Raw genomic sequence first — 27,369 nt, forward strand, 5'->3', positions numbered from 1 at the left:
TACAAGAATTTACTCCAGTTTTTTATTTTATTTTCAAGCATGACTAAAGATGATCACATCTAACAAGATAAGATGAATAATGTCTTTAAAAGTCTTAATTATCAAATTTTATACATAATTTAAAGCTGTAATTTCACAATAAAATCTGATATTCACATTTAGCACATTCTAATAATATGTAACTTTAAATGCAAACACAATATTGTCTACATTATCTACATTTGTACACGGTAACAATTTCATCCAATCATTATAAGTATAGGAGTCAAAAGAAAACAGTTTTTATTTATACAGACTACCAGGTTATCAATAACAAACATTTCAAACAAAAAACAACCTATATAAAATTGACATATCCTATGCTTTATTTATTATGTCTTATCAATCATATATTGCCCTTACATTTCATTTTTAATACAGCACTTCTTAAGGAATCATTTTCTAACAACTGACTGAAGAAATTGAAAAAATAAATTATCATATTAATTCGATATAAAAAGATGTGACCCATTTAAAACCCTTTGTAAAAGGATGAGGATGTAAATGTTGCCTATAACAATGTTTGAATGAGAGATGTATTAAAGCACCTATGCCCCATGTATATATCATACAAAGCAGCCATGTATAACCATCACCAGACAAAAATATTTACCAAACTTTCAATCCTTTTCATGATGTGACGAGAAGTACATTTAAACTATTATGGCCATGATGGCAAATATACAAAAAATCTAGTCGCAAGATTTACCTAAATAGAAATTGAGGAATATGCTAAATCATCATTTTATGTTCAAGAGCTATATAAATGTAAATGGTAAAATATGTCAGTTGAATATAAATGAATAAACTTTTAGAAAAAAAATTCAGATAAACTGTCCCCTTTTCAAAGTCACATTTTTTCATCAAATCATCAAAACAGCATTTGAAATGAATCAGAACTGCCATTCTAAATAAATGGTGTTCCATAAACTCAGAAATGAATTAGAGTCTGGATAAATGCAAATACGAAATCAAGTAAAAATATATTTTATTTATAAATTTCTATTCTTATAGAAAGGAGACCTGATTTAAATGTAATGAGATAGCAATCCAGAAACAAAAATAGCAAAAATATTTAGAGGAAAACATGTAGTCTCTTACAATAGTGTCTATAGATACATGTACAACATGTTAACCTTTAGTCCAAACTAAAAATCATATCTCAATAGTGCTTTCTTTTCAAATTTGACTTTTCTTCATTTTGTAAATTACAAAAAAAATGTATGCAAGAATAAGTTTAATTAACTAATGTTGACAAATATATAGCAAATTTACAGATCTAACATTGTTGGGGTGACGTTTAGACGAGTTATATATATATATATATATATATATATAGGTCTCACTTTTGTTTAGTTTTGATAGCATGAAAATGTTGAAATTAATTTGCAATACTAAATGTAAACAATACAAAACATCAAAGTCAATGAAGTGTGACTGAACATGCTGAAGGTTCAAGGTAGTATCTTCTCAATGGAAATAAAATGAGACAATGCAGCTGCATTCCAACCAATTATCATTGACGTACCAGAGGTGGATTTAGAAGGTTTTTCAAGGGCCCAGGCCCCTCTTTTGAAGAAAAATGTTTGATTATATAGGGAATCACTGAACCATAATTGGAGCAGGCCCCAGCTTAAGCTGTCAGTGGGCCCCTACTTATGAAAGTTTCTGGATCCGCCACTGCTTATCATAAGTGTTTCCTCTTTTAAACTGATCACAATCTATTACATTGATAACAACACATAACCAGATTAAATAATTGAAATTTTCCGACCAAAAAAAAATCAACAAAATTCAGCAGTAGTAAGTTGACAATTTTCTCGATTCAAAAAGATAATTAGCTATGTTTTTTCATTGATTCATTACAAAATAAATAGATAAATGAAAAATTGCAATTTGTACATAGCCTTGATGAATATACTATTTGACACAAGTGGATAAAAAAAAAGGGATAGTAGTCTAAGTTAAAGGACTGATTTTAAATGAATATAAATGATGAATGATCACCCCTTTATGGCACAAATATTTAAATGTTAATATATGATCACTGTACATTACATTGTGATGTAGTATTAAACAATGGTCTGGTATTTTGTTAAGATTAAAAAATCCAACCATCTAATCAAGCTAACTTATACCATCTTGAAAATCTATCAAGTCTAGACAATAAATAATTTGATTTGAATGTAGACTTTAATGTGTACAATTCAAATGACGATTTGTTTTAAAAAACCTTTGAACAAGCAGTCATATACCAACCACAACCTTGCAGCTGATAAAGTCCAATATCGGTAATTCATATATTTTCCCTTTGATCTTGCCTAATATTTTCGAGTATCAACGTACTGGCTGTATAACTGAAAATATTAGGCAATACATTGTGTGACGTCATAACATTGATTGACGTCATAATTACCGATAAACAGAATAATAGGTAGTTGAGTTTATGACACTGACTATATCATGTGGAATATCTTAACTTGCCCTAACGGGCTCGTCTAGATATTCCACATGATATAGTCAGTATCAAAAACTCAACTACCTATCATTCTATATATATCAACTACAGCCATGCATCTAAATGAGCTGACTGCAGGGATAAATTGTTATTAGAGTTACTTATACATGGAAAATATAATAATCTCACACCAAATATCATACATGTGTTTACTTATTTGGTTTAATACAATAGAGTTTAATTTGATTTTTTACCTTAGCTTCAAAACACTGTATTATATTGATATTTCTCAAGTTATGTTGCTTGTTTAGGAAATATCAGAAGTCTTAGCCTTCACAACTAGATTGACCAAAATTTCCACTTAAGAAAATTTGTTTTCATAATGTAATACATTTTAAAACAGCTTCTGATAAAATTAAAATACTGTAAATTTAGAAATTATTGCGAGGTTTTTATTATTGCAAAAAAATTGACAGGGTTATAATCACACTAATTTAAACTTGTAGTTAGAAATTCTTTAAATGAATTAAACAAGATTTTTCTTAATATCTCAAAAGTTAAAATCATTTTAACTTTTGAGATATTTAGAAAAATTTAAATCGCAGTTTAGTCTAAAATGACAAAATCACAATAATAAGTGTACCCAATAATTTCTGAATTTGCAGTACTTGCAAGACAGTTGCATGTATGATTTGAGTTAAAATATCAAAAAAACAATTAAATGAATAAACAATAATAATTGAACAGTAATATTCCATGAACTGTGGAAATATACATGTGTATTTATATTCAACTTTGACAATGTTGTGACGTTTGCATGTAAAAAAATTAAGGATTTTTCAAGTATATAAAGTGAAAACCAATATAAAAAACATTTTCCAACAAAACATGTGGTTTTAAGGCACTAACAATTTTAGAAACAAAAAGCTGACTAAAATCATTTAAAATATTATAAAATGGGAACTGTTGACCTCATGAGGAATTTATCTATTAAAACATCTGATTACAAGTAGAACTTCTGTATAAAAAGCTATATTTCATTTACTGACAGTTTCAGAGAAAAAAGAAATTTTGAGTAAAATGATCATGATAATCATATATATAAAGTGAAACTGCAAAAGTTAAACGATTCTCTCTCTGATATCTTAAAATAGGCAAACAAAACAAAAATACTAAAATTCTCCAACATCATGGAAAATCATAACCTTTAAATCGAGACATTTGATTCTATTAAACATGTTAAATAGTGACATATGAATCATAACCATAATTTGATGTTACGATACTGATAATTATTTTATGTCTGTGGTTGATAAGTATGTTGCTGTTGCTGTTGTTGCTGTTGTTGAATAATTTGTTGTGACACAGGTATCTGTATACGTTTCTGCATTTCATTTTGATGGCTCATATTAAGTGGAGCATTACCTGCATATGCTGATGACTGAATAGGAACCATAGTAGGGGGTCCCCCTTCTATCTGAGCTATAACACCACCTTGGGCAGTGGTCGGTAGATTCTCTAAAAATCTTAAAGTCTCCATGTATCCTAATAGTGTGGAAAATGTCTGAGATTGTTGTCTATTATCATTTGTCTGCACAACGGTTGGTCGATTGGTCTGGTCACGGTTCACTTGGTATTCAGCCGGTATGACACCATTTGTTCTAATCATATCTAAATTAACATCTTTGTTTATAATTTGTTGTTGTGCCGGTTGCTGTTGGTTTGTTAGGTACATTGTGCCATGTGTTTGCACCTGATGTTGTCGGTACTCGTTAGTTTGGGCGTTTGGATCCATAGCTTGCTGTTGGTGACGTATGGCACCCCCACTGACATCTATGTATCTCTGATCTGTTAACTGCATCTGTGATCCAATAGAAGTTACCTGCATACTTTGCATTTGAGCAGGTATGTGTTGCTGTTGATGTATGTTCTGCATGTTTGACATATTAATCACTGACTGAGCATTATTTTCATACAATTGAATAGGAACAGCTAATTCACGTCCATCAGCTGTTTGCATGGTATGATAAATGCTATTAATGTTTGGTTGTGATGTGACCAGCACTGTTGGGTCTTCCCTGGGAATATTAAGAGCTTGAAACACTGCAGCACTAACTTTTTCATACTCCTTCAGTTTTTCCTTCCTCTCCCCTCTAGGTGCTCTAGGAGGTTTATTAGCATTGTCTCCACTATGAGATGATCTCAAATGACGAGTCAGGTGATCCTTACGTCCAAATCTCTGTGGACAGTATTGACATAGAAAGTCTTTTTTCTTTGTATGTGTAATCATGTGTCTTCTCACATCTTTCCTTGTATAAAACTTCTTTCCACATTCAGGGCAAGCATGTATTTTTTCTGTACAATTTTTCACTGACCGGGCACCACTATGTACTTTCAAATGATACAATAGTTCTTCCCTTGTCTCATGCTGCTTGTGACAGATTCCACACTCTGTAGACCTTCCTGCATCAGCATCGTGAAATGCCTTGTGAGTTCTGTAGGAAAAGTTGTAAGAATACTCCTTGCCACACTCTTCACACACCCATCTTTTCTTATTTGGGTCGTGAGTAATCATGTGATTTTTCAGGTGATCTTTACGATTGAATGACTTGTCACAATAAGGACACTTGTGATGACGGGGACATGTATGAATCAAGCGATGTCTTTCTAATTTAAATTTGGACATAAATCCTTTAGAACATTCAGCTACTTCGCAAATAAATGGTTTGACTCCAGTATGGTCAGACACATGTATTACAAACAATGCTTCTTTTGTAAATGTTTCTGTGCAATGGGGACATTGCATTGGTTCCCGTCTAGATGCCCTTGGTCCACGGGGAATCCTTCCTTTTTTACGACCACGTCTTCGTGGCATAGGTTCAGGATAATCTTCATCTGCTCCCAATATTTCATCTAACATTTCTGTAGTTGTCTTTTCCTCGTCTTCATCATCGTCCATGACTTGTTCCATGTATGCTTTATCTTCTGGTTCCCCATCTAGAGCCTGATCATCAGGCGTCTCCTCCACTTGTAGGGGTGGAGGAATGTCTAAGGCTGGTCGTTTATTCTTGGGTGGTCTCCCTCTCCGTCTTGGTGGAAGAGGCTGAGACTGTGAAGGGTCTACAACCTTAGCTTTTAACATTCTTGACTTCTCCAGTCTAGCTCTCCATGTTTTTGATGGTTTGATGTACTTTCTTGGCCTTCCTTTCCTGGGTCTACCTCTCAATCTACGACTGTCGGGTGGTAGTCCTGGACACAAGTGGGCTTCTAGATCAGCAAAAGCACTGAAGCCATCATAGCACACTGAACACACCCACTTGGCAGCCACACCTGTAATGAAAAATATTATTCCCTTAATAAAGACAACAAATTTTATAACAGTATTTGAATCTTATACATTTTAAAGAATGGTAGTTCACTTTTGCCTAACTTAACAACTGTGGTCTATTTCTAAAATGTAAGTTTAATAAGCCTTCCATAAGCAGCAAGTGGAGTTGATCTATTTTTAAGAATGTCTCTCAAGGTTCTTCATTTTAACTTTTATGCATATATATGGTAAATTTTGATAAACCTGACTTAGCACATGCAATTCTTAGTTGCTTTTTGAAAGTGACTTTTGATGCCATGACCTCAGAATCAATAGAAAGTTTCATCATTATATGTGACCACACGTTCAAGTAAACTTAAACTGTTAAAATTCCATCGTAGTATTAGATTTTGCACCTAGAAACAAATTGTCATTTCAGTCTGTTTAAATTACTAAGACCTTGACATTGAAAAAGTGACCTCAAAATCTTTCAGTGATTCTGCTGGCACTGGTCATTTACAAAAGGTTTCTAAAATGACGAAACTATTTCAAATCAATTTTGTCACTTAAATATGGAAAGACTTTCCCTTGAAAATACTATTATTTAGAGATTAATATTAAGCCACTATACCATGTTTACCTGTAGCTTCCTGATCAGGTGTCTCTGTGATGATAGGTTCTGGATCAGACAGAAGTGGTTTGTCCATCGTCTCGGCATACTCAGCAGAATACCAAACTTTTATCTCAGTGTTAGAAGGAATTGGCTATGTCAAAGAAAAAATAAATATGTATTACTTAAAATACTGAAATTTTATTTTACCTACCACTTTTTTGTATCAAAGAGAAGTTCCAAAAGTTCCAATATAAATCATACTACCTGTGTCCTGGAACATCATGACATGTTGCTTTTTTCAAAATTTTAATTTGTTTTACACCTGTGTATTGAAAAGATACCAGTACGATATGAATGTTTGAGGTGAAATGCAACGACACAAAATTAACTTACAATTAGGCACACTTATATATCAACTTCGTCAATAAATCAATCTTATATTAACTTTGTCACACTATAATTACACAAATTTAATGTAGTCACATTTTAACTACACCACAATTAAATTAAGTTATTAAGTTACTTTATATATATATTGATTCCTGTATGTCAGACTAATAAAACAAATGGGTGATTTCCATTAAAAGCTTTTCTACCAGTGCAATATATAACAACCCTCTGTTTCAGGATGCATGTAATCTTGATGTAATATCTGTGAATGGTGGCTGAAGTTTTGTTTTGTTTTACTTGATAAAGATTTTACCACTGCATCCAATAAAGAAGAGTTGCTGGAGTTTTTGGTGTGCACAGTACAGAATCAGAACTCTCAGAGTGTACTGTAAGCTCACATAGTCCTTCAGGGACACATGAACTAAAAAATATGTTAACATATGAATTCAGTAACAATTATTGCATGTACAAACCTTTATAGATACAAAGAAAATATGCTCGTCTTGTTGATAAACAACAACATTTTGTTCAGCTGTATTTCTGGCAGGTCTAACAAACATCATCCAGTTACATTTATCTTCATCTGAGATATCAATATTATCAACATAGCCATCATCCTTAAATATCTGTAATTCAAAAGAGATATCAAATACACGTATTATCAACATAGCCATAATCCTTTAGGTGTAATACCACCAAATCATGGTACATGTACGTCACATCAGTTGTATTTATGAAAATTGGTCGAAAAAAAATATTCCCTTGAATTTGACAGTTGTACATTGTAGGTAATTAATCCTACATTTTATTGCAGTAAAATATTTCTGTGTCATAAACATATGTCTTGGGTATTTCAAAGCACCATTAGTTTTTTATTTGGGGTTTCTATAGAAAAATTTGTAATCTCGAGTTACATGGTTCCTACTCTTGTACACAGGTCAAATAAGGGGGAGAAATTTGATTGGTTACCTTCCAGTGATGGTTATTTTCTTATATGCAATGAAATGTTATGTGAATTTTTTTCTATACAGTAGTCCTGGACAGGATAAAACTTTACTCATGCCAAGTATTTCTTTAATCATTTAATAATTTGAAACAAAAATAAATTCTGCACACTTTTTTGAAAAGTGCAAAGTTAACAAAGACTAATATGGTGGTATTACAAAAAATGAACACTTTATAAAATATGTGCATCTGAAGCGGTTTTCATGCACACATTTTTAGTGTTAAATTCGTCAGGAAGGCTCAAACGTAAACATTTCAAAGCTTAAGGATGTATTCTTCTGACTTTTCCGTCTCGTTCAGTCTCGTTGAAATCTCGTTCTTGAATTATTTCCAAAACGTGTGATACAAGTGGAAAATATCAATGAATTTTAAAAATATTATTATCAAACATAACTCTGTGAAAAAATTATGTATTTACAATGAATGGTTTTTGAGTAATCCAGTTTTCATATTTTACGACCAATCAAGTCTGTATTTTTAGCCAAAATTTTGAGAAAATGGGTGAGGGATACAAAAAATGATTTTACAGGAATCATGTACATCCCATATCATTTTGGTCTTTTCAAATTTGTTAGATATGTATTTTTTCAATCATTTATAACAAAAAAGTTGAAATAATATGCATTTTGATCTTAAAACTGAGAAAAATCACAAAAATATAAAATTGACAGCATGGTAAAATTCACACAAAAAAGCATCAAAATATGATAAAACTTTCTTATATTAACACCTACCTATAGTTTTTTTAAGTAAAATTTATTCAGATTGGTCCACTTCATCTTTGTAGAAAGTATGAAAAAAAGTTTAATTGTGGAACTGTGATTTTTTTCAGGATAATAGGCCAAAAATAGGTAAAAATCAATGAAAAAGGGGGAAATCATCAAAATTGGGCATTTTCATAGGGCTGTAGCAAAAAAAAGAAGTGCACCACCATATGATTTTTTCTTCACCAATTATTTTGTTACAGTCTTATAAACCCAAAAATCAGGTTAAGAAAAAAAGTTTAATTCTAGAAAAATTTTTGGCTCCTCAGAGGTGTACATCCTTAAGATACATGAATGTAAATATGCTACAAGGTTAGAAGCTATACATGTATGACCAACAAGAATTCAAGTGCTCAACTTGTTGTTTCAAACAAAACATCACTTCAAGTTCAATTTAGGCTGTAATTGATCATGAGTGGTAGCGGTTTGCTGCACAGTTTAACATATTTGTTTCTCTTTCATAATAATAAATTATGTTATAAATTTTGTTCCTAAGTTAATTTATATGACCACTATCTTAGGTCTAACATGAATTTGAAGTGGTATTTAAGCACCATTGTTTCAACAACTTGAACCTGTTGACAAAATGATGATTCGTATATGTTAATGCAGAAAAATGTATTAAAACTTAACCTCAATCTCGTAAGTTAATCTAGTTCTTTACCTTAATCTCGTATGTATAATCTAGTTCTTTTTCTTCTGTTTCTTTTTCCTTTTCATCTGTCTGTTTTGTAACTTCTGTGGCAAGTGGCTCATCAATGGCATTAGTTTGTGGCCGCTGTTCTGATTCACTAGTTAGTACTGTGGGTAAAGGTTCAGTTGAGGCAAGAACAGTGTTTTGTTGTAATGACTCAGTAGTATTATGTTGCATGTGATCAGTTGAAGGTAGAGTAGTATTCTCCAGTGAAGAGAGCGACATACTACTTGGTGGTAAAGGTTGCTGATCAGAAGTCATATTCTGAAGTTCCTGTGTGGCTACAGCTATCTGGTGCTCTAAGAGCTGTGTTTCTGTTAATCCTTCATTGACGTAACTATCAGCTGGTGTTATTCCAGCCTCTATTGAAGCTTGCAATGTTAAGTCTTGTGACAATTGTGGCTGTTCAAACTGACTGGCAGCTGTATCTCCAGACAATGTTGTCACTATATCTAACGCCTGCTGTGGAGTATAGCCACCAGATAGATGTTGAAGTCCCGCATCACCGTAAGGACCAGCATGTAAACAGTTCTGGATATTCATTATCTGTGTAGCCTTGTCAATGTTAGGATGTTGAAGTGTAAAAGTATTGTTGTTTTGTTGTGAATATTGCTGAGATACTAACTGTTGTTGTATATTAGCAGTATCAAACCCATCAATGTTTTGTAACAATAAATGTCCATCGTCATTGTGTGGGATCATTTCAGAACTGTTAATATGTTGTTGTTGTTGCTGGGTTTCAATGCTTAATTGTCTTTGAATGTCAGCTTCTTGCTGCTGAGAATTTTGAGGAATATTTTGTGGAATTTGGTTAGTTATTTCTGGCTCAATAAGTTGAACACTGGGTGCTCCTTCCTCAATGGTTTCCTTTGGTGGTTTTTCATCTCCCCTTACATCTGTAGTCTCTTTCTTTGGAGTATGTTTTTCTGTAGATTTAACTTGTCCATAGAGAGGTCCAAACTGGGATCTGCATTGTATTATTCTTTTAGCAAAGATACCATAAGCTGTAAAACAAAAGTATTGAAATGCAAAATAAATCAAAACAAAAGTTCATCAATATGTATCAATGCAGTCAAATCTATGTATGAACTTTTCTGTTTACCAGATGTTCCACGTATTAGCAACACAAACCACATACAATTTACAGAACTACTTTCAGACAGTAACCTGTAGCTGCTAGTGTCTTTTCATTGTATTAGCAACACAAACCACAAACAATTTACAGAACTACTTTCGGACAGTCACCTGTAGCTGCTAGTGTCTTTTCATTGTATTAGCAACACAAACCAAAAACAATTTACAGAACTACTTTCAGACAGTCACTTGTAACTGCTGGTGTCTGTTCATTGTTTAGTCTCTGGTTTGACAGCTCTTTTCTCATTGGCAATCCTACCACAACATTAAATTTTATAAAGATGACAAATTTATTTTCTGTCGGTTCCTACTGCACACCTCCAGTGAAATCCTTAAATACAAAACAGAATTTTCACTGAATTGTGTTATTAATTTAACAGTTACGATGGTTACTTTTTAAAGTACCTTTTCATGCACAATAACAATGATATACTCACATGTTTTACCATCTTCCGTCTTCACCTGCTTAATAACAAGACCAGCTGGGCATGTAAGTCTTGCCCTTGATGGTATGGCATTATCAAAAACTTGTGTAAAACCACCATGTTTCTTACATATACCTGGTACACTCTTCCCACAGTCATGGCACCCTATTAAAAAAAGGAAATAAGTATAAACATCTTCTCTTTACCTTGTCTCATTGTAACTGTTTTAGTCCTTAAATATATACATTGTGTAATGCATGGATATCTTAATGAATAGAGAAATTTTCAGATTGATCATATACATGTACTACTCACACTACTAGTCATATACTAGACTATTGTTTTTTTTTTTTTTTTTATTGTCTTTTCAATGTCTTAGATTGTACTATTTTCCATGTGATAAAACATCTTCTTCCAAAGGTGTATTACTATAGTCATGATAGTGTAATGTTTAGATAAGTATTTTTTTTAATCATGATTTTTTTTTCATTTTTTTTGTCATACTCTGTGTCTCAGTGTACAAGATAGAATACCTGAATAAAGATCTATATCAGAAGATTAAACAACACCTATACATGTATACTATTGTGCCTAGTTTCTCAAAAAAAAATTGAAAATTGATGGCTTTTTACATGATGACTTTATGTTTCAGGTATGTTTCAGGTCTCATACATGTAATACTAATCATGCTAATAGCAGCACATTGCTTGCAATTGTAATCTTCATGGTTCAGCTCTCATTTCTAAATTATTTATTTTGCTGAAATGTCTAGATCTATTGCATTCCATTCAAGGCCTAAATATGTCTTAATCATAGTCAACCCATTTAAAGATTTTGAAGCACTTATTTCTTGTAATGATCACCAACTTGTGGGAGGGTTGTATCATGATAAAAATATTTTTTTTTTAGGGTTGGTCTATTTTTTTATTTAAATATATGAGGCTCCCACAGGGTACCCCCCTCAGGTCGCAAGGTCGCTTTTAAATTTGTCGAGAGGTCGTTTTTAAGGGAAATGTACAGGTCGGAGGTCATTTTTCTCAACACAGAGGACGTAAGTCGTTCGGAGGTCGTTTTTAGAAGGCCCTCAGGTCGGAAGTCGCCTCTCAAAAGCCCAGCTAGGTCGCAGGTCGTTTTTGACCTTGCGGGAGCCTCATATATTCTACTTTCTTCAGTCCTTTTTTTGTTTTACTTACACAACTCATCTTGTTTGTGGGATGACATGGCTGCTTAGCCAATCCTATTTGTAGACACTAAAATGGAGAAGAAAAATGATATTTAAAGACATATTATTTATAAGGAAAGCCAACACAATGTGCTTGTTAAAATGTTAATATACCTGTGTATGCATGTACAACTACAATTTGATCATATGAATAAATATATATACATGTATATAACCTACTGTTTAATATTTACTGTAAGTAGAAAAACTGATCATGTAATCATGTTAATTGTCAAATTAAAATAATAAAGCAATAAAATTCACTTTTGCAACTACTGCTTGTTTATTCTTACTTCACTTGATATTTAAAATCAAAGACTAGCAACAATTTAATGTTAATTCTTCTGAGACAAGCCATGTACATGTATAAATATAAAGTATATTTTTCTTAATCATGTTAATAATACATGTACAACAATGTATGTACAAATGTATATCTTATCTTAACCATTGTTAACCAAGGAGCCTGTTTTGTTATTTATTCCATGCGTTTCAGTTTTAGGATAAGTTTTTGATGGTCCACTTTATCAAACGCTTTTGAAAACTCCATAACAACTACGTCAGTTTGTTTACTGTTTGCCATATAAACATGGTAAATGTTCGAAGTTGTGTTTCACAGCTACATGTAACTTTTGATCTAAAACCATGCTGCAGTGGGTATAGTAAATCGTGAATGTCTAGATGTTTCATTATGGATGATACAATTATATATGTTCTAGTGATTTACTTAGAATACAGGTTAGAGAGATGGGCCTGTAGTTTTTAGGTTTAGATTTTGCTCCCTTTTGAAAACTGGTGTAACCAAGTCCTTTCTCCAGTCCTTTGGTACGGTGCCTGTATTTACTGATGAATTAAACAAGTCAGATATTATAGGTGAGATTTTATGATGAACTTCTTTTTAAAAATGAGGCGATATTTTGTCTGGACCAATTGCTTTTGATGGGTTTAAATTATTTAGTAATTTAAATGTTCCTTCTGGGGTGATGTTTATTTGCTTCATTTCAAATTTATGTGTTGCTGATTTTAATGATTTTAGTTCATGTGAAAATCAGTGGGGAAAAAAATGAAAAGTGTTTTAACATGAACTTCTTTCATTTTATATATGTATGAATTATATCACAAGGAAAATTAAGCATTACTTTTTTTGGAATTTATTTAGTGAAAAAAATTCTTCCAAATACTGCCCACATCCTTAACATGAGTATTTTGGCAAATATTTTAATTTAAGCATGATTAAAAACAATTTGTTTATTTGATTTAGTTTGTACATGCTGTATGGCAGTTCTAATTCATGAAAAAATAATTAAATATTCCCTACATGTATTCCAATACCCCCATTTCTACCCTCTTAAAAAGTTATTGAAACTATTTAACTTTTATTTTCATAATTTTGAATAAATGCATTATACATGCATTACAAATAATATGCATTATAAATCTTTTTTTTTCTTTTTATAAATATGCTTTCTTTGTCATGGTCAGTTGCATTCATTGGTTTTATGTAATCTTGATCAATCATTTAAACTTTTATTTAAAAGTTATCCATTTACATTTAATGTGTGTTCCCTTTAAATAATCATGATTATTAGGGGCCATAAGACCACACAACATATTGATTCATATGTTCTAATGACCAATATGCTGACAAAGCTCAATTTCAAGATAGAAAATTCCATAACAGCTTTAGAGTGAAATATACAAAACACGACAAACGTTTATCCAATGATTATGGTAAATAATTTGTTGTTAATTCAAAGTATTTTATTCAAAATAATTTAGAAACCTTGAATCCACTCTCGAGCAACACAGTCGGTGGAGGTACCAGGGAGGGGTCAACCATTCAGAGGCATTTTCGGGTGCACGGGTTATTAGTTTCATTATTATCGGTTTCTTCAAAGCTGTTAAGCATCAAGGAACCAAAGGACAGACTTTTTAATATGATTCTTACCCTTATTAACCAAAGCTTTGACGTTCTATTTTTGATTTGTAGACAAAGAAGGGTTTTGTCCCAATGATGGCCATTATCGCATTGCATTATGGGATCGCCAACTCAAGCTTACGTCAGTATTCCAAGATGGCAGCGCCCATGTAGAATGTAAACAAACAACCGAATGAAGGACATTTACATAAGCTAACTAAAAATATGCCAGAAACTTCCTCAGATGATTTGGACCAAAAACATAAGAGTGCGAGTGAGATAGTTGAAGAACGACGAAAAAAAACAATCGAAGAAAAGAGGAAAAGGGTGAATGAGATTGTAGAAGAAAATAGAAAGAGAGTGGTCAAAGAAAAATTGGAAGCTGTACTAAGACATCCATGCAATCGTGTAAGACAACTAATTAATTATGTTTTTTTTTGGGAAAAAAAGTTCATTTCCAGTTTTTGGAGAAAAAAATAATTTGTTTTTGATTCTGAGAAAAAAAATTGTTTGTTTCACCCTCAGCTGCCACTTTATGTATAAATGCTAAAATTGAAAGAAAAAATTGTATTCGACTTGTCGCGAAAAAAAATAGATTGTTTTTCGACGCAGGCAAAAAAAATAATTTGTCCAGAAAAAAAAACCATAGCCCCCCCCCCCAGAAAATCAAATGGTTGCTGCCTAAATTTATTGGTATCAGATCCTTTCGTGCCCACGTTCGCACCTCGCACATTCACACCCAAGTTTTCGTATCAACCACACTTTTCTGATGGCCAACTGGAAATGTCGGTTTCGAATGCATACGCATAAGTTGTGGCGTGTTTAACGATTTCTATATTTAGAACAACAACACCACTACTAGTCTAAATAATTATGACGTCTGAAGGCGTCCCAATAAAAATTTAAAATAGCCTTACCAGACGCCATAATTATTTGGACTACACTACAACTTGACAAATTAAAAAAACATATTCAACACACAGGGACTCGGTTAGCAGATTAAAATTTTGTAAATCAATGTTTTTTATATATTTTTTATTATTTCATTGTATTTCCTGTCTATTTGCAATACTATATTAACGTATTTAACGTTGCCATTACTATTGCTTTGTTTTCTGGCAATGTGCAGTTTACTATCCATATCCATATACTGAAAAAACCTAAAGGGATCTAAGTCGCCATCTTGAATTGCCTTCGGATCCCTACTTAAGATAAAAAATAATTAAAAATATTAAAAAATTACTATATACCTTACAACAGCCCTCATTTTCTTCCAAATTATGCTTCTATCACATGCATATTTTGATTTGTGGATTAACAGAAGCCTTACGCAGCCTCAGTTGCATTCGTGTCAGAATATTCAAATTTTCCGGCGAAAGCAACATTACTGTCAAACATGTCGTTTTCAATGTTTTCAATATGATAGACCAAATGGGAGATAACTCTTGTCATTTCGAAATGTGCTGTGGTCAAAGAGGTATATGACTATGAATACCATGTTGAATGACTGATTTAGAACTTTCTTGTCAGATGGGTCTTCGACTCTTTGCATATTAGTGATGTACATTCAGATGTCACATGTCACTTCTCCTATCTCTTTAGCTGTCAGATAGAAGTCACACCCAATTAAAAATTTTTTGGTCACCTTGGATCAACCAATATTTAGATTACATGTATAAAACTATATTTTCAATCAATGTGATAAAGATAAGCTAGTATCATTCCTTCTTAATTAAAAAAAAGTTGAAAAATGATTTAATCCGTAACTACATTCAATGTACATGTACCTATAAAAAACAAGAGACCAAATGGCACTGAATTTAACAATGAGCAAAGCCCATACTGCATATATAGTCAGCTATAAAAGGCCCTGATATGACAAATGTAAAACAATTCAAACGAGAAAACTAACGGCCTAATTTAAATATAAAAAATGAACGAAAAACAAATATGCAGCGCATCAACAAATATCAACCACTGAATTACAGACTCCTGACTTGGGACAGACACATACATAAAGAATGTGGCAGGGTTAGACATTTAAGCGGGATCCCAAACCTCCCCTAACCTTATTATCTTTTATATTTAGTAAAAACAGAACTACACATACTTTTTTATTTGACTTTATGTTTTTATACTTACCTCCATGATTGTTTATATTTAAATAACTACATTGCATATGAAGCTTAGGAGTTTCAATTTGTAAAGTACGTGCAAACTAGTTAGCTTAGGTTTTGAGGCAAAAAGGATGAAAACCATATGGAAAATATTACCCCCTTTTTTCCCCATGAATTCCACTGTTTCCCCAATTTTGAATGGTTGAATTACTTTATATGTTAAATAATATATGTCACGGCTGGTAATCAACACACGCAGAACATTTGGTTCTGCAATGAAAACCGTGAGAGGATTTTCCGGTTGTGCTTGAGTGGAGTAATTGTCACCGCTTCAAAAGGTATGTACATTTCTAAATCTCAATTTTCTTATTCAACTGATCAAAATATTGAAAATCGGAGAATGCTATGCTGTGGTGAATACTTTAACGAAGAAATACATGTATCATTTACTGTTGTACGTAGAGTTTAACTCCTACAAAATCAGTTGTCCCACGAGAAATTGCCTAAAAAAGTGACATTTCAATTTTGAAATGGTTCTATTTACAGACCTACAAGTTCAAATTTAGTTTTTTTTCAGGCAATGGGTATGAATGTTGTTTTTGACGGCGTGTGCGCTGTCCTGTGTCGATAGACGTCTTAGTAATTCCAAAAACTACAGTTTTTCATTAAGTCATGCGTGAGGGGATCGGTTCTGATTGAGGACATCGTGAATGCGTGAGGGGAGGTAAAAGTCATATCTTTATATTCAAGCTATGAGTCGTTGAAACTTACCTAAATTTTGCTACATTGTTCATGAAAAAACACATATGTGAGTGTGCTTAAAAAAGTTTATGAGATTGGATTTTGAAATAATTGTAGGAACCTAGGTGTAATAATATGTTTCACGAAGAATAAAAACAAAAAATGTTGTCAACGATTTTGTTTTCTTGCTACAAGTAAAACCTAGATCGATTATTTGCCCACATCTGCAAATATGGAGACAGATTTGCAATCCAATATTTAGACTTTATTCATATAAAGAATATTTGGTGATTTATTGTATTAATCAAAATATTTAAACAATATTAAATTTCGTGTTTTTGGAATCATCTGTATATCTGCCTGTGTTGTTTCGAATATTTCGTGATTTTGGGCGAACAGATTTCGTCTAATAGGTGTCGAAGTTTTCATCGACGATATAATTTTCTTAGATATATGTGGTGATCTCTGTGACGTATATTTGACGACAGGACTACTCCCAGGGGGTTTAGTTAGCTTCAAGGGCGGGGATAACTTGTATCTCCATGGTTTTTTGTAGAGAGTCAATTTCAGTCCCCTTTTCCTTTTTCCTTTGAACAATGGAATTTTCTGAATTGAACAAACAATTAATAGTTTGATTTCATTAACTCAGTGATCAGTTAACATCTATTAAAGTATAAGGATAAATCTGTGCTTTTTAATCAGCATTGATTTGATCACATTTATTGAGTCAACAAAAGTCACAAAGCCAAAGATTAAAAAAAATGTGTGTACTTCCCCTCACGCATTCACGATGCCCTCAATCAGAACCGATCCCCTCACGCATGACTTCATGGAAAAATGTTGTTTTTGGAATTATAAAGACGTCTATCAACACCGGACAGCGCACACGCCGCCAAAAGCAACATTCATACCCATTGTCCGAAAAAAATACTAAATTTGAACTTTTAGGTCTGTAAATAGAACCATTAAAAATTGAAATGTCACTTTTTTAGGCAATTTCTCGTGGGACAACTGATTTTGTAGGAGTTCAACTCTACGTACAACAGTAAATGATACATGTATCTCTTCGTTAAAGTATTCACCACAGCATAGCATTCTCCGATTTTCAATATTTTGATCAGTTGAATAAGAAAATTGAGATTTAGAAATGTACATACCTTTTGAAGCGGTGAAAATTACTCCACTCAAGCACAACCGGAAAATCCTCTCACGGTTTTCATTGCAGGACCAAATGTTCTGCGTGTGTAGATTACCAGCCGTGTATGTATAATATTGAAATGTCCAATTAAATATGAATATTCTAATTTTTCGTTTTAGGAAAAAGAAATGTCATATCAGTGTTTAGAAGATAATGGTTATGATAGAGGTAGATGTCAAATGTATTTTGAAAATTACAGAAACTGTTCCAAGTTTTGGGCAAGTATTTTAATCAAAACAGTTTTGTTTAAGTTAATTATGCAATTTTATTTTGAATTACATGTGTATTAAATATTTAACTTATTCAGTCATTATATACATCATTGTACATGTATGTAAAGTTGATTTTTTATCAAGCATCACCAAATTCTAACATGTTGAATTGTTTTCAAGAATGATTGCGCTTCATTACTTATATGAAATGAGGAGATGTGGTATGATTGCAAAAGACACAACAACATGTATCCACTAAAGTCCAAATGATGTGGATTTACACATCTATAGGTCATCATACAGCGATACAGCTTTTAACAGTAACCAAAAGCCATATTGTAAAGTCAACAATAAACGGTTCTGATATTTGTTTGAACTATCACTTAAGATTTATTGATCTTGAAAAACTATATATCATCAGCTACATTAACAAGGAACATTGGTCAATTACTCCCCTTTAATGATGACACATTTGAGAAGAAATGAGGTTAAGTTGCAGGCCTCTACAATAACTTTTTTTTAACTTGTCCAGTAGGACAAGTACATACCAAAACTTGCTTGTCCGAATGAAATTGATACTTGTCCAAATTTTTATTATTAAAAATGACCTTTTTGCACCTTAAGTTGATTAAAGGAACAAAACGAATTAAAACAATAGAACAGAATTTGAAATATTTTTCAAAAATATGAGTCAAGTGACTGAATCAAGTCATATCACAGGACTAAGGTTCTAGTTTTCATCAATGCCAGTCTCATCAGACTCTGCACATGAGGCACCATCTGATAGGCCTGTTCACTCATTGGATTTGTATCCTGTTTATTTTGAAGTTGAAAAAACTTTATTCAAATGCAATTGATAAAAAGAAGAAGATAAGGTCCGATTGCCAATGAGACAACTCTCTGCAAGAGACCAGATGACACAGAAATTTACAACTTTAGGTCACCATATTGCAAGTATTGTTTTTTTCTACTTATGATCAAATATGATTTTGTGAATTTAATGGTAAATAAAAAAAAATATTTTTGTGAAAAAATTACCGGTATGGTATATATTATAATGAACAGAATAAGGTAGCAAAATGAGTTACTGATTTGTCTTGGTCCCGACATGTCTCCTGCCTTGCCAAACTGTCTATCAATCATGTCTACTAAGTATGTCTCCTACAGTGCCAAACTGCCTATTCAACTTTGAGCTAAACCTGTCCAGGTGAGGAACTGTCCTGTAAAGTAACCTTATCTACAAAGCGCATCATTGATTCCCGATCAGTAAGACTGGTTTCTGAGAATACTATACCTTTTACCTTTTAAAAAGTACCTGACAAAGAACCAGTTAAAAATTATCAATTGCAAGTACAGATGTTGAAGAAAAAGGTTTTGCATTTGAATACTAGTAAACAGAATACAAAAACATGTCAAATTAATATTTGTTTTCTTGTTTTTTGTTTATAATAACTTTGTTCATCAAAGTTGGATTAAATATGTTTTCTGCAGAATAATTGTACTTGTCCGGACGGACAAGTTTGATACAGCTTTTTCTTGTCCGACCTTTTTTTTCCCCTCTGGTACCGGACAATCGGACAAGCGTTATTGTCGAGGCCTGAGTTGTGTATTTAAAATGTTTGGTTGATAATAAATCTATTGAAGTTGTTCTGTCTTGCTTCTCTGTCAGCATTAACATAATACTGTTTCTAGACATGATGATTTTCATTCCAATGAGGAGAAGTTGTTTCTACATCTCCCTCAAATCCCAGCCAAAATTTGCATTACTGTGAGATGTTGTTTTACACATCACTCACAGTTCCCAACCAAAATGATTTCAATTACTGTGAGAAGGGGTTCTTTCAATATCTCCTCCAGTTACAAGCCAATATTACTTTTATTATTGTGAGTGAATGTTAATTCCACATTGATTTACTACTGTGAGTAGAGGTTGTCTTAACATCTCCAACTGTTCCTGGACAAATGATTTCCCTTCATGTGAGTATTGTTTGCCACTGTTCCCAACTATGATAACGTTCACTACTGTGCGTAGATTCTTTTCTCATCTGCCACTGTTCCCAGCCAAAATGCTTTCCTTTTCTGATTATCGAGTTTGTTTTCACATCTGCCACAGTTCGCAGCCATAATGCTTTCTGTAACTTAGGGTAGAGGTTGATCGATTTCACTGTTCCTAGTAATAGTGATTTCAATTACTCTAAGTAGAGGTTGTTTTCAGTTACTGTGAGTAGAGGTTGGTTTCCCGTCTGCCACTGTTCCCAGCCAGAATGCTTTCTTTTCTTGTGAGAAGAGTTTGTTTTCCCATCCGCCACTGTAACTAGTAAAGATGATTTCAGTTACTGTGAGTAGAGGTTGCTTCCAGTTATTGAGATTTGAGGTGGTTTCATCATCTGCCACTGTTCCCAGCCAAAATGCTTTCTTTTCTTGTGAGAAGAGTTTGTTTTCACATCTGCCACAGTTCGCAGCCATAATGCTTTCTGTAACTTAGAGTAGAGGTTGATCGATTTCACTGTTCCTAGTAATAGTGATTTCAATTACTCTAAGTAGAAGTTGTTTTCAGTTACTGTGAGTAGAGGTTGGTTTCCTGTCTGCCACTGTTCCCAGCCAGAATGCTTTCTTTTCTTGTGAGAAGAGTTTGTTTTCCCATCTGCCACTGTTACTAGTAAAGATGATTTCAGTTACTGTGAGTAGAGGTTGCTTCCAGTTATTGAGAGTTGAGGTGGTTTCATCATCTGCCACTGTTCCCAGCCAAAATGCTTTCTTTTCTTGTGAGAAGAGTTTGTTTTCCCATCTGCCACCTGTTAGTAGTAAAGATGATTTCAGTTACTGTGAGTAGAGATTGCTTCCAGTTATTGGGAGTATTCCACACATCCTTCGTATTCTAGCCAAGATGATTTCAATAACTATGACCAGAGGTTGTTTCCACACATCCTACGTATTCTAGCCAAGATTTTTTCCATAACTATGACCAGAGGTTGTTTCCACACATCCTACTGTACATGTACGTATTGCAACCAAGATGATTTTCATTACTATGACCAGAGGTTGTTTCTACACATCCTACGTATTCTAGCCAAGATGATTTCCATTACTATAACCAGAGGTTGTTTCCACACATCCTACGTATTCTAGCCAAGATAATTTCCACTACTATGACCAGAGGTTGTTTCCACACATCCTACGTATTGCAACCAAGATGATTTCCATTACTATGACCAGAGGTTGTTTCTACACATCCTACGTATTCTAGCCAAGAGGATTTCCATTACTATAATCAGAGGTTGTTTTCACACATCCTACGTATTCTAGCCAAGATAATTTCCACTACTATGACCAGAGGTTGTTTCCACACATCCTACGTATTCTAGCCAAGATAATTTCCATAACTATGACCAGAGGTTGTTTCTACACATCCTACGTATTCTAGCCAAGATGATTTCCATAACTATGACCAGAGATTGTTTCCACGCATCCTACGTATTACATGACTCCATAACTATGACCAGAGGTTGTTTCTACACATCCTATGTATTATAGTCAAGATGATTTCCACTACTATGACCAGAGGTTGTTTCCACACATCCTACGTATTCTTGCCAAGATAATTTCCATTACTATGACCAGAGGTTGTTTCTACACATTCTACGTATCCTAGCCAAGCTGATTCACATTACTATGACCAGAGGTTGTTTCCACACATCCTACGTATTAAAGCCAAGATGATTTCCATAACTATGACCAGAGATTGTTTCCACTCATCCTACGTATTACATGACACCATACCTATGACCAGAGGTTGTTTCTACACATCCTATGTATTATAGCCAAGATGATTTCCACTACTATGACCAGAGGTTGTTTCCACACATCCTACGTATTCTTGCCAAGATAATTTCCATTACTATGACCAGAGGTTGTTTCTACACATCCTACGTATCCTAGCCAAGCTGATTCACATTACTATGACCAGAGGTTGTTTCCACACATCCTACGTAGTATAGCCAAGATGATTTCCATAACTATGACCAGAGATTGTTTCCACTCATCCTACGTATTACATGACTCCATAACTATGACCAGAGGTTGTTTCTACACATCCTATGTATTCTAGCCAAGATGATTTCCACTACTATGACCAGAGGTTGTTTCCACACATCCTACGTATTCTTGCCAAGATGATTTCCATTACTATGACCAGAGGTTGTTTCTACACATCCTACGTATCCTAGCCAAGCTGATTCACATTACTATGACCAGATATTGTTTCTACACATCCTACGTATTCTAGCCAAGATGATTTCCATAACTATGGCCAGAGGTTGTTTCTACACATCTTACGTATTTTTGCCAAGATGAATTCCATTACTATGATCAGAGGTTGTTTCCACACATTCTACGTATTCTAGCCAATATGATTTCTATAACTATGACCAGAAGTTGTTTCTACACATCCTACGTATTCTAGCCAAGATGATTTCCATAACTATGACCAGAGGTTGTTTCTACACATCCTACGTATTCTAGCCAAGATGATATCCATAACTATGACCAGAGGTTGTTTCCACACATCCCATGTATTCTAGCCAAGATGATTTCCATAACTATGACCAGAAGTTGTTTCTACACATCCTACGTATTCTAGCCAAGATGATATCCATAACTATGACCAGAGGTTGTTTCCACACATCCTACGTATTCTAGCCAAGATGATTGATTCTACACATCCTACGTATTCTAGCTAAGATGATTGATTCTACACATCCTACGTATTCTAGCCAAGATGATTGATTCTACACATCCTACGTATTCTAGCCAAGATGATGTCCATTACTATGACCAGAGGTTGTTTCCACACATCCTACGTATTCTAGCCAAGATGATTTCCATAACTTTGACCAGAAGTTGTTTCCACACATCCTACGTATTCTAGCCAAGATGATGTCCATTACTTTGACCAGAGGTTGTTTCCACACATCCTACGTATTCTAGCCAAGATGATTGATTCTACACATCCTACGTATTCTAGCTAAGATGATTGATTCTACACATCCTACGTATTCTAGCCAAGATGATTGATTCTACACATCCTACGTATTCTAGCCAAGATGATGTCCATTACTATGACCAGAGGTTGTTTCCACACATCCTACGTATTCTAGCCAAGATGATTTCCATAACTTTGACCAGAAGTTGTTTCCACACATCCTACGTATTCTAGCCAAGATGATGTCCATTACTTTGACCAGAGGTTGTTTCCACACATCCTACGTATTCTAGCCAAGATGATTGATTCTACACATCCTACGTATTCTAGCTAAGATGATGTCCATTACTATGACCAGAGGTTGTTTCCACACATCCTACGTACTCTAGCCAAGATGATTTCCATAACTATGACCAGAAGTTGTTTCTACACATCCTACGTATTCTAGCCAAGATGATATCCATAACTATGACCAGAGGTTGTTTCCACACATCCTACGTATTCTAGCCAAGATGATTGATTCTACACATCCTACGTATTCTAGCTAAGATGATTGATTCTACACATCCTACGTATTCTAGCCAAGATGATTGATTCTACACATCCTACGTATTCTAGCCAAGATGATGTCCATTACTATGACCAGAGGTTGTTTCCACACATCCTACGTATTCTAGCCGAGATGATGTCCATTACTATGACCAGAGGTTGTTTCCACACATCCTACGTATTCTAGCCAAGATGATGTCCATTACTATGACCAGTGGTTGTTTCCACACATCCTACGTATTCTAGCCAAGATGATTTCCATAACTTTGACCAGAAGTTGTTTCCACACATCCTACGTATTCTAGCCAAGATGATTTCCATAACTTTGACCAGAAGTTGTTTCCACACATCCTACGTATTCTAGCCAAGATGATGTCCATTACTTTGTCCAGAGGTTGTTTCCACACATCCTACGTATTCTAGCCAAGATGATTGATTCTACACATCCTACGTATTCTAGCCAAGACGATGTCCATTACTATGACCAGAGGTTGTTTCCACACATCCTACGTACTCTAGCCAAGATGATGTCCATTACTATGACCCGAGGTTGTTTTCACACATCCTACGTATTCTAGCCAAGATGATTTCCATAACTTTGACTAGAAGTTGTTTCCAAACATTCTACGTATTCAATCTAAAATTCTTTCCATTACCTGAACCAGAGGTTTTTTTCTCACCTCCAACATAGAGTGAATAATTAGTTGTAAGGTAATTTCACTATCCTCACATTTTCCCATCCAATATTATTGTAACCAGAAGTTGTTTCTACATTTCGCACTGATGGCCATTATGCCAAGTCAGAATGATTACCATTACTGAAAAGTAAATCAATGGAAGTTGTTTCGCCATTTCCAACGATCCCCGTCCAAAATTATTTATATTGCTGTGATCACAGTTTGTTACCACACCCCATCTTACCAGCAAAGGCGAATTAGTATGAAAAAGAGGTTGTTGCCACACCTCTCACTGTTTCCAGACAAGTTTTAATATGAACAGACGTTTCTTCCACATTTCCCACTGTTCCTAGCAAAGATGATATCTATTACTGTGACCAGAGATTGTTTCCACATCTTCCACTGCCTAAAGCCAATGTGATGTCTATTACTGTGCAATTGTTGTTTCTACATTTCCCTCTAGTCCCAGTTAAAATGATCCCCAATACTGTATTGGAAATAGTTTCGTCATTTACACCTATTACCGTACAAAATCATTTCTATTGTAACCAGAGGTTGTTTCAACCAGAGGCGGATTTAGGGGGGGGGGGGGCCGGGCCCCCCCCCCCTTTTTGGGAAAAAAATTGGTTGCTTATATAGGGAATCACTGAAGTGGGCCCCCTCTTATGTCAGTCAGTGGGCCCCCACTTATGAAAATTCCTGGATCCGCCACTGGTTTCAACACACCTTCTTCACCGCCAATGTAATTTATGTTACATGGATCAGAAGATGATTTCATATATCCCACTGTTGCAATCCAAATTGATATATTTATTAATGTGGGCGGCGGTTGCTTCCACGTCGTCCTACAGTGTCAAGCCGAAATGTGACCAGAAGTTGTATTTACATATTCCTGAAAACATTAGACATTTTCTAAATTTGATTAAATGCCTGTAAGATTCAGTCATTGTGAATAACGACTATTTTTCTAGGCATTTTATAAAACAGACTGAACTCAGTGATTAATCTGCACATTACAGGTGATGCATCTATAACTGGAGTTTACTTGTTGAACTCAGTGATTAATCTGCACATTACAGGTGATGCATCTATAACTGGAGTTTACTTGTTGAACTCAGTGATTAATCTGCACATTACAGGTGATGCATCTATAACTGGAGTTTACTTGTGGCAGTGTATTTAAAGATACTCATACTCGGCATCACAATTAAATCGGCTTTGTTTCGCAAAACCCATGCTTAAGATGGGCAAGCGGTAGTCGTAATCCCTGTCCTTTATCCAGAATAATATATTGCAGCAAATATCCATATGCATAATAACCAAATCATTCTCATCTTCAAAATGAATGAAATACTTGCTACTGACAGGAACAATAAGTAATTTTATAACCAAACCTCTTTTCTCTGTTCCACATGTTTCATGACACTGTTTTGAATCTGGAATTTTTAAACAACCATTTGGTAAGATTGTTCTATTGAAAGAACAATTTGTCCTTCTATTTTTTTGAAAAAATAAATAAAATTTACTATCTGAAATACAGAGTGAATACATACTTAACATAGATTCAAAAAACATACCACATCATATGACATACGAACCTTCCCAGCTGGTTTTTGGAAAATCAATTAATTCCACCGAACCAGTAGTTATTTTCTTTGCAAGATACATTTTGTGTTTTTTCCAGTTATGTCAAGTAAGTCTCAATGATTTTATTTTTCTACAAATTGCCTGAAACTGAAAGGCAATTTATGGAATATTGTTTAAAAGTTTTATTCATTTTACAAAATGACTAGGTAGTTTTAGTCATTTTTTATAATGCCTTTCAAGGTATGGCATTTTATAAATTGCCTGAAAATTGAGTTATTTTAGAAAATGCCTAAAACATATATATACAAGTAGAAATACATAGATTTAACAAAAATACCGAACTTCAAGAAAAATTCCAAACGGAAAAGTAAAAAAACATCAGACGAATGGATAACAACGGTCATTTCCTGAAATATAAACATTGAGTGGACAGGACGGATACTTGCACATCCAAACTAAAAAATGACTTAGTACAGATATGATCATGATGATGGTTACTGAAAGCCAATAAAAACTTAAAATAAAATCATGCATTTAAAACTAAATTTTCCACTTCTCCCAGTTCTCCCTGCCAAACTGATTTCTGTTACTGTGACCAGTTGTCTTTTTCATATCTCCCACTGTTGCTCATAAAGGTGGTTAATATTACTGGGATAAGATGACGGTACACAACTGCCATTATTCCAAAGCAAGGGGGTTTCCATTTGATTATTATCTTCTAAACCACTGACATACAAGTTCTAACGAAACTTTACCTGCAACTCTTGCAATTGTTGGCTGGGTGTCAGTGAGACTATTAGAGATTCTTGTACAGAAAAGCATACAGTACCTGATCGTCAAAGTAACCGTGAGACTAAGGCGTATGGTGAGTCAACAGCGTTGAAGTTGTCATTTCAGAAGTTTTAAAAAGAATCACCAATGACAGCTCAATGATATTTGGTAAACAGTACATGTATAAAAACTATAAGAATAGGCAAATTTCATTAGAGTTTATGTGGTCCTGTTCCTCAGTCATACAATGGGCTTTAAAACTTTTCCGTAGTTTACGTGTTAATGTGTAATTGGGTTAAAAATTGGGATAAACAGTTGTATTAACACATCACTACTCGTATAAATTGAGATTATATAACCCCTATCACATGATGGCAAGGTTGTCAAAAACCCGGGTTTCATGAGTATTGCCCAGTCCAGTGGGAAATACTGGGAAAACCCGGGTTTTACTGTGTTTTAATTGGTAATACTAGGCAATACTGAGTAATATATAATACTGGCCTGAATTTTATAGAGAATTCAGTGTCAGATCAAACTCAAATGCAATACATTTAAGATATTTATAAA

General features: G+C 33.9%; 2 protein-coding genes across 3 annotated transcripts in view; one reads left to right on the forward strand and one right to left on the reverse strand.

The window, feature by feature from the left end:
* LOC134714823 (uncharacterized) lies at positions 1-14,096 on the reverse strand. Of its 2 annotated transcripts, none has more exons than XM_063576437.1 (7): positions 14,000-14,096; positions 12,023-12,079; positions 10,842-10,994; positions 9,241-10,274; positions 7,281-7,433; positions 6,445-6,568; positions 1-5,827 (listed from the first exon to the last, which is right to left on the reverse strand). In XM_063576437.1, the coding sequence occupies exons 2-7, from the start codon at positions 12,048-12,050 to the stop codon at positions 3,795-3,797; spliced, it is 3,525 nt and encodes a 1,174-aa protein (XP_063432507.1). In that variant the 5' UTR covers positions 12,051-12,079; positions 14,000-14,096; the 3' UTR covers positions 1-3,794. The 2 variants fall into 2 exon arrangements, with proteins under 2 accessions (XP_063432507.1, XP_063432498.1); XM_063576428.1 differs by having other exon boundaries at positions 6,436-6,568.
* Positions 14,086-27,369, forward strand: part of LOC134714835 (coiled-coil-helix-coiled-coil-helix domain-containing protein 7-like) — a 14,387-nt gene continuing 1,103 nt past the window's right edge. The window contains exons 1-2 of the mRNA XM_063576452.1: positions 14,086-14,377; positions 18,145-18,243. Coding sequence (XP_063432522.1) covers positions 14,195-14,377; positions 18,145-18,243 — 282 coding nt within the window. The 5' untranslated portion in view covers positions 14,086-14,194. The remainder of the gene's footprint in view (positions 14,378-18,144; positions 18,244-27,369) is intronic.

The sequence above is a fragment of the Mytilus trossulus genome, chromosome 1 (assembly GCF_036588685.1).
Source record: "Mytilus trossulus isolate FHL-02 chromosome 1, PNRI_Mtr1.1.1.hap1, whole genome shotgun sequence".
NCBI lineage: Eukaryota > Metazoa > Mollusca > Bivalvia > Mytilida > Mytilidae > Mytilus > Mytilus trossulus.

Coding starts and splice junctions, on each gene's coding strand:
- LOC134714823 (XM_063576428.1), bottom strand. CDS start 12,050: ATGTCATCCCACAAACAAGATGAGTTGT. Junction 10,995..12,022: donor CCACAAACAAGATGAGTTGT/GTAAGTAAAACA, acceptor TTTTTTTAATAG/GGTGCCATGACTGTGGGAAG. Junction 5,828..6,435: donor GGAAGCTACAGGTAAACATG/GTATAGTGGCTT, acceptor TTTTCATTACAG/GTGTGGCTGCCAAGTGGGTG.